The 13,385-nt window shown below is 46.2% G+C and overlaps 1 protein-coding gene across 1 annotated transcript; it reads left to right on the forward strand.

Annotated features, from left to right (window-relative positions):
- Positions 1-4,557: 4,557 nt before the first annotated feature.
- Positions 4,558-6,186, forward strand: NR0B2 (nuclear receptor subfamily 0 group B member 2; the record flags this gene model as incomplete). Its single annotated transcript, XM_081058062.1, has 2 exons — positions 4,558-5,098; positions 5,873-6,186. The coding sequence occupies 2 exons, from the start codon at positions 4,558-4,560 to the stop codon at positions 6,184-6,186; spliced, it is 855 nt and encodes a 284-aa protein (XP_080914188.1).
- Positions 6,187-13,385: the final 7,199 nt, after the last annotated feature.

Genomic DNA, 13,385 nt, shown 5'->3' on the forward strand with positions numbered 1-13,385 from the left:
TGCATCTGTCTGGCTGACAATCTCAACTGGGGCTTATTTTCAGGGTAGGTCTTATTTTCAGGAAAACACCGTAGTAAACTTGGTTAACTGATTGTCCAGTTGGTACAACTTCATAATGAATAATTCCTCTGATATCAAGTTCACGGATGTAATTGTCAGACCTCATATACATACATATTTTTTCTTTTTAATTTGAAAAAATAAAAATTTAAAACTACAGTTGGTTAGGACCACTGTTTCTTCCCACTCTCATCCCACTTCCCAATATGAATGATTCCCAAGACACCTGGAAATACGTCGGTGATGGGAAAATAAACAGGGTATGTGTAGAACAAAAAGCAAAGCTGCACCAAATCCTATCACTTAGTCATCACTAAGTTGTCATTTCATATTGACACCAACTCAAAAGAGAAGTTCTTTCCTATAAGGAACAATGCAGCATATGCAATTATAAATGCTCCATGCATATTTTTCTTTTTTGATAAGAATTACACAAAGTAGAATTTATGAAAATTCCTACTGCAAACGTACAAACAGTGCTACAAGTAGCATATACATCTGTGTGTGAAGTTTATGTCTCTTATCAAAAATGAAATTTTGTTGATCAGTCCTGCAAGTGAAAAGACAAAATCATCTCTCTAGTCTCACCGTAGAAATTTATTTTTAAAAATCTTTGACAGCTCTACCTCCTCCTCTTCTTTTCTCTTCCTGAAAATTTCAGTCCTAAAACTATTGGGTTGAGTGGAACAAGGTAGAGGTATGCACCACAGGTAAAGGAGACGGGAGCCACAGTGGCCCAGAGCAAAAGTCAGAGCCCCAGCATGGTGAGGAGTGTGTCTACACAGAGCGGTGACCAGGCATGGGGTGACAGGGGCCCCATAGGGAGAAGAAGGGGTCCCTGAGTGGCAGGTGGCAGCCTGACACAAGGTATCAGAGCCCAAGGGGTGAGGAAGGCATCTCATATGGGACAAGTTGGTGGCAGAAATGGAAGACTGGTTAAAAACAAGGGCTTGATCCAACAAGTTAATAAATTAAGAATAGTGGAAGCCAGATTTCTTAGTGTCAGAAGATGGAGGTATAAATGGAGGTGAAAACTACAATAACCCCCTTTATGGTGTATTAGAATTGGAGATAATAGTCTGAACTCATGGGTTTTTAATATCTATAAATAATTAATAGAACTAAGTATGAATGTGTGTGTGTTTGTGCTTGAGCACATGTGGGCATTTCTTAGCTCTGGGCGGGCCTGCGAGCAGTGACACCTTAATTGCAATGAGAGGGTCTTGGTTTCTAGACATGGTTCTAGTGCCCAGATTATGGTTTTTAAATACTGTTCTCCATTAAAAAATTGAATCAGAGCTTCTTGGAGTACTGACTGATTCCAGAGGCTGGAAAAAAGACACCTTGTTATACCAGAAAATAAGGGATGTTCAAGGAACAATGGGGAATGTCGAAAGGATATATATAGATTCAAGCTTGAAGGGGCTCCCATTGGCCAAATCTGTGACAATCTGAGCATCAAAATAAATAATGATAGTAATAGATTACAAACCACTGAATAAAGTAGGAGACCATGAGTTCATATGTACATACATACATACATACATCAAAGTATAAGGAGGAGGGCAGGCCCGGTGGCTGAGGCGGTTAGAGCTCCATGCTCCTAACTCCGAAGGCTGCCGGTTCGATACCCACATGGGCAAGTGGGCTCTCAACCACAAGGTTGCCAGTTCAATTCCTCGAGTCCCGCAAGGGATGGTGGGCTCGGTCCCCTGCAACTAGCAAGGGCAACTGGACCTGGAGCTGAGTTGCGCCCTCCACAATTAAGACTGAAAGGACAACAACTTGAAGCTGAATGGCACCCTCCACAATTAAGACTGAAAGGACAACAACTTGACTTGGAAAAAATTCCTGGAAGTACACACTGTTCCCCAATAAAGTCCTGTACCCCTTCCCCAATAAAAAAAATCTTAAAAAAAGAAGTATGAGGAGGAATAACTACATAGTTTCAAAATGCCTCCTTACAAAATACTGACTCGTTACAAAGGGGAAAGAGTAATTATAGTGGAGAAGCCTGGCAGATATCCCTTAAGTGACCAAAATGAACCATGGGACAAATGGATAATAGTATGTGCTCCCTGGTAGGATGTTACCAAGAAGAACACAACATCAGTTTTGTGATATTGCTGCTAAAGACACATAATTTGAATCTAATCAAATTGAGAGTCTTGTTACAAAATAACTACAACTCTTCAAAAGGGTCAAGGTCCTGAAAAGCAAGGAAAGACAGAGGGAAAGTTGACTGACTGACAGACAAAGGAGACATGACAAAGAAATGCAATGTGAGATTCTGGACTGAGCACAGTCACTGTCACTGATTTCACAAGAGCATTTGGTGAAACTGAAATGGGGTCTGAGATTAGATGTTGCTTTCCTGATTTTGTTCAGTGTCAATTTCCTGCTTTTGATGATTATATTGTGGTTTTATAAGAGAATGTCCTTGTTTGTAGCAATTACACACTAAAGTATTTGAGAATTCTGGGGCATCACGTTAGCAATTTACTCTCAAATGGTTCAAGGTAAAAAAAAAATAAAGAGTTCCCTGTACTGTACTTGCCATCTTTCTGTGTTTGTGATGCTTTCAAAAGAAATAGTATTGACATGTGAAGAGGTGAGCAAAGAGGATACAGCTAAAACACGTAGGCAAATATTGTCAGACAACCGGTCAGTAAAAGTATCTTGCTATTCTACTGGGTTTGCGACATTTGTATTTTCTGTCAGTTCATTTTAGTTTGTAATTGGTAGTGATTTGTGTTCGTATTTTAAATATTCACCTGTATACCTGATTCTCTATTGTTAAACAGAGTCCTCCAAATTGTATAAGCTTCAAGCCCCATAAACCAATATCTACTATTGGCCTTTGTTGCCACCCTTTTAAGGATGAGGAAACTGAGGCACAGAAATATAAAATGACTTGCCCAAGGTCACTCAGCTAAGTGATGAAGCAGAATTTGGACCCAAGCAATCTGACTCCAGAGTCTCCTTTGAGGGGATGCTGTGGAAAATTCAGTGAGAAAAAAAGATGTGAAAGGAACTTTATACATGTTAAGATTAAGACAATTCACAATCACATGAAAGATGTGTGCCTGTTTGTCTGCTGGGGCTTAGTTCCTTAGACAGAAGCAATGGGGGAGCAAAGTTCTTCTGTATGCCAAAAACCGCTTGGAATTTGACATCCAGGCCCTCACTTTGTCCTCATAGCAGTCCTGCAGGCAGGCATTACTGTTTCAAATGAAACTCCAGAGGCCCACAGAAATTTGGAAATCAGCCCATGGTCACACAACTGTAAAGTGATAGAGCCAGGAGCAGATGCCAGGGATGGTGATGGCTGCCCAGGCTGGGCTTGCCAAGGTCCACAGACATGACACAGCCAAGGACCTTCCCACCACTCTCACATAATATGCCCCACTGTCTGAGACAGATGCCGGGGACAGAGTTGCTGTGTGGCTGGTAGCAGAGCAATATTTCTGCCTAGATCATAAGTGGGCAACATCTGCAGACCAGGCAGCACCAAGGTGGGGGTCCAGGTAGCCACCAACTCTGGGAAACTCAGGCCACACAGCTCTTGCTGCACAATTGGGCCAGTAGATTCAGGGGAACAAGCAAGGACTTTGATATCAGATAGATCTGGGCTCTGTCTCTTCTTAGTGGCATGACCTTGGACAAGTCACTTCCCCTCTGTGAATCTCAAAAAGTAAAAATCTTGCTTCATAGGGAAGCTCTGAATATTAGAGTGGAAAGTAGGTAGCATATAGAAAGTGTTCAATAAACAGTCACCATATTACATTATCATTCTGCCAGTGCTTCTCAGCAGATATGGCCTTTCAGGAGCTCTAGGAATACAGACTGGGGAGAGAGAGTTCATTTCTGCAGGGCCCCCAGAACTGGAGTCAGAGGAAGGGGCCTCCGAAACTGTTCAGTGGGCAAAGTCCTCCCCAGGCCCCCAGGGTCCCGGCTCCCTTCTCTGCAGCCTGTTCCTTACCAACAACAGGAGCTGGGCCCCAAGGTTAGGCAAACAAACCAGCGATAAGGCATTTCCAGGTTGGGCCTTGCATTCAAGGCTTGTCCAGCTCTGGGGCTGACTTCCCAGCTTAGCAAAAGTCCTGCAGGCACCAATAGGGACACCTGCCATGGCCACCTGCTGATTGTGCACCTGAGGCCTTGGTACCCTGGTACAGCCTGGGTTAATGACCCTGTTTATCCGCTTGAGTCATCTGATAAGGGGCAGCCGGCCCAGCGGACAGGTGGCCCCATGCCTTGCACCGACCACTTCATTGACTGAAGCCTATCAGGGCCACGTGGAGCTCCCAAGGCCCCCGCCCCCAGCACTTCCCCACCAGTCCTGCCAGGGTCAGTGTCTTTCTTTTTTTTCAATGAATATGACTTCTGGAGTCAAGGTTGTTGGGCTGCTCCCCCCTCCTCCCCATTGGGAATATAAATAGTGCCCACAGCACAGAGGGCGGGAGAGCCAGAGGAAGGAGGAGCGTTTCCTCCACCATGAGCTCCAGTCAGCCGGGGACCTGCCCATGTCAGGGTGCTGCAGGCCGCCCAGCCATTCTGTACGCGCTCCTGAGCCCCAGCCTTAGGGCCAGGCCCTCTGTGCCCCCTGCCCGCAGCCACTGCCTGTGCAGGCAGCACCGGCCTGTCCGGCTGCGTGCTCCCCATCGCACCTGCAGGCAGGCCTTGGACGTTCTGGCCAAGACCGTGGTCTTCCTCAGGAACCTGGCATCCTTCTGCCAGCTGCCCCTCCAGGATCAGCGGCAGCTGCTGCGAGGCTGCTGGGGCCCCCTCTTCCTGATTGGGTTGGCCCAAGACACTGTGACCTTCGAGGTGGCGGAGGCCCCGGTTCCCAGCATACTCAAGAAGATCTTGCTGGAGGAGCCCAGCAGCAATGCAGGCAGCAGCCAGATGCCGGATCGGCCCCAGCCCTCGCTAGCTGCGGTGCAGTGGCTTCAGTGCTGCCTGGAGTCTTTCTGGAGCCTGGAGCTGGGCCCCAAAGAATATGCCTATCTGAAAGGGACCGTCCTCTTCAACTCTGGTGAGCTCTCAGACATTCCAGGATAAGGGCCGAGGCTGGAGGGGGACAGGGCCCAGCCAGGGAAGGCACCTTTTAGGGGTTTGACATTCATTATCTCTTTGGGTCCTCTTTATCACCAGTCATCTCACAAAAGAGGCTCACAGAGGCTAAGTGATCTGCTGAAGGTCACAGAGCCAGGAAGGGGCAGAACAGGGATTAGAACTCATGTCTGTACATACCAGAGACTGGCCCTTACCACTCTGCCCAAGAAGCTTGCCCTGACCCTCAGAAAAAGAGGGAGTGGGGGAGGGGAGGTGGGGCAGACACAGGTATGCCTCAGTAGAGATAAAACTGTGGGTTCAGAAAGACCACACAGAAAAGAGGAATGAAAATGAGGGAGTGTGGGGAAGGAGTCTTTGTAACATTTAGCTAGGAGAGCAAGGGATAGAGGTAGTGTTGTTTGTAATCTGGAGAGCATCTCAATAAGAATTCCTCACCAACAGGCCCTCAAGGAATACGTAAATTATAGTAATTAATTATAATAATAGTAGCGAAATACTCATATTACACTTACCGTATGTTAGGCCTGATTCCATTATTTTACATGTACTAGCTCATTTAAACCTCATAACAAGCCTACAAGATAGGAACTATTATTATACCCATTTTACAGATGAGGAAACCGAGGCACAGAGATAACATAATTTTCACAGTGACCTCAGGTCTGGGGCCAGTCTCGCCCTGTGGTGGCTGGGAATGGGATGCTTACCAGCGCTCTTCACCCTCTGCCCGCAGACATGCCAGGTCTCCACGCCTCCTCCCACATCTGGCACCTGCAGCAGGAGGCTCATCAGGCACTGTCGGAGGTCCTGGAGCCCTGGTGCCCAGCAGGCCAAGGCCGTTTGGCCCATGTCCTCCTCACAGCCTCTTCTCTCAAGTCCATTCCACACAGCCTACTTGGGGACCTCTTCTTTCGTCCTGTCATTGGAGATGTGGACATTGCTGGCCTCCTTGAGGACATGCTTTTGCTGAGCCGACCTGCTCCAGCCCAAGCAGAGATCAGGTATAGCTTGGGCAGAAGCTGGTGGCCCAGCTGTCTCCAGAAGTGACCCAATGCTCCGAGAGGGGGCAAGCCTATTAGAGAGCACTCAGCTCCTTAGGAGAAAGCTGGCCCTAGCCCAGCCAGACGTACTATGAGCCCTCTCACTCAGCCACAGCCTGTTTTGGTCTTCCTTGGTTTGGACACAGTGCTCCAGCTGTCCGGCTGGCCCTTGGAGGTCCCCAGAGTCTCTGGGCCAAGAATTCTGTTCTCTCCTGGGATGGAGACGGAAGCTTAGACTCCTCATTGGGCCAAAAGTCCTACTGACTGTACAGAATTGACTTAAGTTATTGGTTTTTGTAATAAAAGGCTTACACCCTGGAGCCTGACATTGTGTTTTGTACATTTGGAAGGGACCATCTCACTTCCAGGGTCCACCCTGCCCCCATCAGAGGGAGCCCAAGAGGAAGGAACCATAAGGGGTACAGGAGCCAGGCCTCAGAGAACCAGGATATTAATTTTCAGAGTGGAATGATGATTTCATTTCTGAGGATGAGATTGATTTTGCACATTTCTGAATCCAGGGGATAGGATCAGTTCAGGACCCCGTCACCTCCTTGCCTTTATTTCTGTGGGGGGAGCAGTTTCTCTTTGTCCCCAATCCCCTCACTGACCCCTCAGCTCCTGCCCACTACAGGCTCCCAATCACAGACAATAAGGAAAACAAAGCAGCCCATTCCCATACTGAAATAGACAAGGTCACTGGAATTTCTGCAGTTTGGCATCATTCACTTCCTTCAGGCCTATAGACAACAGAAGAGGATGGCCTATTGTTCTCCCAATGGGAGGGGACAAGGGTATCCAGGGCTGGCCTGGCTACTGCCCTGGTTTAGCTTCCACACTAGCTGTTAAAGTCTAAAACATTTCCATGACAGTTGGTTCACAGCCACTGCCCGGAGCCCTCCTGAGCTCCCTTCCACTGCCCCTCTGTCCCTGGAATCCATTCCCACTGTCCAGCAACTAGAGAGGAAATGCTTGGCATAGCCATGGCCTCCAGGACTTCTCAATTCAGGGTATGGTTTGTGTCTGTTCTGATTGGTCAATCTCTGTTCCTCAGCGTTTGTTAAATATTTTGAATATCACCCAGGTCAGGGTGACTGACCTGTAGGATGAACAGAAGGGAATGATAACAGCACACATGCCTATAGGACCCCCTTTCAGGCCTCCTCCTTTCTCCCGCAATAGGCCTGCCTAGGCCAGGCCCCACCCCCTTCACCACCACAGTTTGGATTCTTCTCACGGGGGCCAAGTTAATTATTGCTGAACGAGAGGTCATTCACTCAGGGACAACAGTCTAGGAATCGATTCATCATTCAGTCCTCTCCCTAAGGCCGCCAGGACAGGGACCACAGCTGAATTGGCCAAGCACCAATTACGGGCACCCGGTGCCAGCAGCAAGGGCACCACTGTCCCTTACCCTATCACCCACTCACCACTCAGACACCCAGAATGAGACAGAAACACACAGCTTAGACATCACAACAAAGACACACACAACTCAGACTTACAGATTTCTCTTTCACATACACACACTAAATCATACAACTCAGACATGCCTGTGCTGACCCATAAAACAGACCCTCATGAACCCACACACAGCGTGGAAATACAGGTATGCTCACTCAGTGACATACAACAGACCCAAACACATCCACACCACAGAGACAAGCACCCAGGCCAGACAATCACACACACAACCCTGCGCCCATAGGTAGGACACACATCATGGAGATACCCTTACACCAGGGCATGTTCTCCATCTTCTGTGTGTCACAGGAAAAGGAAAAGTGGCCCCCAAAGTAGGTAGACCTGCATCTTCACATCTTCCAGGTCTACCCAGGCCAAACTGCTCTGCCTGGGGCTCAGGACCTCAACTAACCAAGCATCCCTTTTCCCCACGGTGACCCCAACAGCCACCCTGCTCTCAGCCAGACCCTGCCCTGCTCAACACTCCTCCCAGCCATGACCTAATCAAACTCCCAAATGGAAGCATCCATTAGAGCTCACAACAAGCCCTGCCACTCCCCTACCCACCCACCCCCCACAAAACCCCTAAACCCAGACCTCAGGCCCCCAGGCACCTCTCCCCGCCCTGCCGTGCACTTTGGCCCACACGGCCCCACCTCACCCTGCAGATGCAGGAGGTAACTCTTTCAAGAGCAGGTGCCTCGTCTCCTGCAGGATCCAAATCCAGCAGATCCCAGGATTCCCGGGTTATTCTATCTTTTATGGCCCTTCCCACACTGATCCCATTAGTTTACTGTTGCACCTCTCTGAATCCTCAGGCTGAGCCTCTCACCCCGCTCCTCCACTAACCCTGAACAGCCATTCATTAGAAAGTGCCCCTCTGAACTACCCACCACAACTTGTTTGCATCATCCAAACAGTTTCCCTTATCAGCCCTATCTTACCCCTTTTCAAATTCCTTCCCTACTCTTCCCTGTGGTCTGGGAGCTACATTTCTGTCTGCTTCTCACCTGTACCCAAGCTTTCTGGGAGAACTATAAAGACAAATAGAGCAAAACTAAACAGAGAATTGTAGTACAGTGTAATAAGGAAAATAATGCTTTCTCCATGAGACTGCAGGCTTTCCAAAAGTGGAGGCTATTTCTCTGTTACCAGCATGTTAGGAGTGGGACCTGTGTCTCATAAACCAGGGAGGTAGAGGAGGAAACAGGCTCAGACAAGGTGAGCAACTTACTCAAGGTCTGGGTAAATCACTGTGCTGGGATTTGGCCTCAGGGCTGTGGGATGCTGGAGGCCTGGCTCTTGCCACCAGCATGGGCTGGAGTGACTCATGGCCAGGATCAGGCTGTCTGGAGCCAGCTCAGCTACTGTTTATTGACCATCTACCTTTCAGCCATGATCTCTGTCCTCAGGCCCAGCCAAGGATGACTCACTAGGAAGCAGGTTCAGCCTCAGGTACCATTTTATTATCATGATTACCTCTACCTTCATTAGCCAAATCATTGTTATTAAGCAATCAGGCTGCCGATGTGTACTGTGCCCTGCACAGACACACCCTGCCCTTGGGGCAGTCACTTATCCCCTAGAACCTATAATGCTGGCAAAAAGCCAACACCCACTAGCCATCCATCCATTCATTCCATCATTCAACATTTCTCTGGAAATCCACTTGCACCAGACCCTGTGCTAGATGCCAGTGACACCAAATAAATAAGCTACAGTCCCTAACTTCATTGAACATCCTATCTATGGTAGAGAGAGACACATAAGTAATAATTCTGAAGTGTGTTAGAGGGAGTACACAGGAAGAAAGAGCTCAGAAGAAGTAATTAAATCTTCCTGGAGGTAAGAAAAATGCTTCAGCCAAGTGGTGATGACTTTGAACTAAAGACAATGGATAGGGGGCCCACCCGGTGGCAGCTCTGTGCTCCTAACACCGAAGGCTGCCAGTTCGATTCCCACATGGGCCAGTAGGCTGTCAACCACAAGGTTGACGGTTCAACTCCTGGTGGACTCCTTGACTCCCACAAGGGATGGTGGGCAGCGCCCCCTGCAACTAAGATTGAACACGGCAACTTGAGCTGAGCTGCCACTGAGCTCTTGGATGGCTCAGTTGGTTGGAGCGCGTCCTCTCAACCACAGGTTGGGGGTTTGACTCCAGCAAGGTATGGTGGGCTGCGCCCCCTGCAACTAGAAACGGCAACTGGATCTGTAGCTGAGCTGCACCCTCCACAACTAAGACTGAAAGGACAACTTGACTCGGAAAAAGACCTGGAAGTGCACACTGTTCCCCAATAAAGTCCTGTTCCCCTTCCCCAATAAAAAAAAAAAAAACTTAAAAAAAAAAAAGAGAGAGAATGAATAGGAGTTTGCCAGGCACCAGAAAGAGGGTGGGCATTCCAGAAAGAGGGCCTGATAGGGGCAAAGGCACAGAGGTGTCAGACAGCAAGGGTATTTAGCTAACTGCAAGTGGTCTGGGGCAGATGGGGCCCAGGGCAACAAGAGATGGGCCTGGAGAGATGGACAGCGATCATGTCACAGAACAAGGCAGCAGAGAAAGACAGTCCCAATGAAACTGGTGGAGGTGACAAGGCTAAGGTCTCAGGGGTATCAGGATTAGCAAAGAGGACCGCCCATTCCTGGCAGGTCATTCTGGGTACCTACAAAACATTTATTGAAAGCTGTGCTCCGAACTTGCTACATGGATTATGTTATTTAATTCTCACAACGACTCTGTGCTGGAAGTACTATCATTACTTCCATTTCATAGATGAAGAAACTGAGGCACAGAGAGGTTAAGTAACTTGCTCAAAGTTACACAGTTCATAAGTAGTAGAGTCAGGATTTGAACTCAGGTGGTCTGGATTTAGGGTCTATGCTCTTGAACACTATGCTGTCTTGCGACTTTAAAGGTCAGGGGTGATCAACTGAAGAATAAATACCAGCACCTAGCCTCCTTTCCCTCCCTACCTCACTCTAAGGTAGAATGACAGTGAAAATGTACCCTTGCTTACTTTTGGGTTTCAGTTTTTGATGAGAAATCTGGCCTATGTGTTCCCCCACAGAAATGGCCCACTTTCGCTGGAAAGAGTCCTCCACCAACATCCAGCAGTGCATCCCCATGTTAGTGCCAGAAGTATTCATTCCATCAGTGACGACTTACTGAGAGTCTACTACATATCTAGCATGATGCAAGGGCCTGGAAATTTAGTCCCACAAATGGCAATTGTGTATAATCATAAGTGCGTAACTTCTTGGGTCACCTGACAGCTTTTCACAGCTTTTCCAGAGCACACCATCTTTATTTTGGTCCACATTGTTTGCTATAAAGCACTTATTTTTCAATTTTTAGATTTTCAAATACATAGTTTTTTTTTGTTGTTGTTTATTGGGGAATATTGGGGAACACTGTATTTCTCTTGGGTCCATCAGCTCCAAATCGTTGTCCTTCAGTCTAGTTGTGGAGGGCGCAGCAGCTCATTGGCCCATAAGGGACTCAAACCGGCAACCCTGTTGTTCAGAGCTCACGCTCTAACCAACTGAGCCATCCAGCCGCCCCTCAAAGATATAGTTTTAACTGAACATTTTTCTGTATAACATACAGAAAAGTACACAAATAATATGTGTATAGTTTGATGAATTATTACTCAGTGAATACATTCTTGTAACCGCCACCCAGCTCAAGAAGTAGAAGAGCATTGGCAACACCCCAGAAATCCTCCCCATCACTACTTCCCCCCTCCTCCCCAAAGAGCCTCACTAGCCTGTATTTCCAACATCATAAGTGAGGTTGCTTGTCTAAAACTTTATATAAATGGAATCATATAGTATGTACTCCTTTGTGTTTGTCTTCTTTCACTCAATATCATGTCTGAGATTCATTCTTCCGCCCTTTGTAGCATTAACCCTTCGTTTTCATTGTATAGTATCCCATTACACCAAAATTCATTTATCCATTATACTGCTGATGAACATTTGATTCATCAAATAATATTGCTATGATTATTCTTGCACATGTCTTTTGGTGCACAGAAGTTTGCAGATCTGTTGCCGTATAACAAGAACTGGATTTACTGAGTCATAGAATGTGTGCCCAACTTGAGTAGATCTTTCCAGCTTTTCAAAGTGGTTGTACCAATCTACACTTCCATCAGCAGATTTTAAAATCCAGATATAACATTGTTCCTATCCACAATTACCCAGACGCTCATTAGAACTGTTTTTATTTTTTAATTTCTCAAATAGGTGTATATTTGTGATTGCCACAAGTAACTGCTTGCTTTATTGGTTTTTGAAATATGAATTATTTTCTCTTTTAATGTTATTAAAATTGAATAAAACAAAATAATATTTATAAAATATATGTAAAGAATAAAGAATAACAGTACAATGAACCCTCATCATTTTTCCATAGGTCATTATTATCACCAACTTTGAAGTCCCTTTCTAAATCTCTCACCTCTCCCCAAAGGTAATGACTACTGTGAATTTTGGGTTAATCATTTCTTTACTTATCTTTATCATTTAAAAATATACTTATGTATGTGTCCCTAAAACAAAACACATTTTTAGTTCATATTTTTTTAACTGTATATAAATGGAATAATTGTGTTCTCTGACGTGTTTATTTTCACTCAACATCATATACCTGATATTGTTAGTACTAAATGCCATTTTTTTGCTCTTACAAAACACTGCAGCTATGAATGGTCATATACACTGTCAAATAAAAAAACAAATCTGGACTTAGTAGGAGAGGCTTTATTTGAAATGATTTAACTGCAAGGGAGGAAAGGAACTATTGCAGTAGACAGACGGAGGCTTTTGCAATGGGAGAGCGCTCTGACCATAAGATCTACACGTGTTTCAAGGGTTAAGCAAAAGAGTTAATTTTACAGGGAGGAGTAAACAGGACTAGAAAGAACTGGGTGTGAGGAAGTGGGATGACCGGCAGTGGCATGATGGGACAGGAGATCAGAGAATGTTTTACCCTGAAGCCAGCCTATTCCCTGGAGAGGCTGTTAAGGAGGGGTTGTGTGCTGGCTTAAGCTGGGGGTGGGGGGAATCACAAAGTTCAGGGACTTGCGGGGAAGGAGAGAAGCTTAACCAAAGTTTGGTTAACAAGCATTTTGTTCTGACTGGTCAGTGGGGACAAGCAGTTTTCTAAACGTTTATGAGACGAAGAATTGGAATTTGGAGTCTATGTCTAGCCTTGTCATTGGTAAACAAGGGGGCACCCATGAGTTTTATCTCAGTTATAGAAAGTAAAGTTCCAGAACACAAAAGGATGAGAGGGGATTCTTAACCTTCACCGTTTTCCAGAATCACTGAGCTTGGTAAAGTGCAACGATATCAATACATGTCCTCATAAACATAAGCAAGAATTTCTTTAAGGTATATACCTAGAAGTGGAATTGCTGGGTCAAAAGCTATGTGTAGCCTTACCGGGTAATGCCACAATGTCTTCCAAAGTGGTTGTACCAGTTTACACTTCCACCCGTGTATGGGAGCTCCACTTGCTCCACAGTCACCCACAGTCGGGGATTTAAAACTTTTTGCCAGTCTGGTGAATGTGAAATGGGTGTCAGGGCGTTTCCTTGATTATTAATGATATTGAACATCTTTCATTGTTAATTGGATGTATTTCTTTTTTCTGTGAAATGCTTTCGGCCCACTTTTCAACTGGGTGATCTTTTTCTTACTGATTTGTGGGAGTTCACCACTATGTTTTGGGAATAAATG

The sequence above is a fragment of the Rhinolophus hipposideros genome, assembly GCF_964194185.1.
Source record: "Rhinolophus hipposideros genome assembly, chromosome: 8".
NCBI lineage: Eukaryota > Metazoa > Chordata > Mammalia > Chiroptera > Rhinolophidae > Rhinolophus > Rhinolophus hipposideros.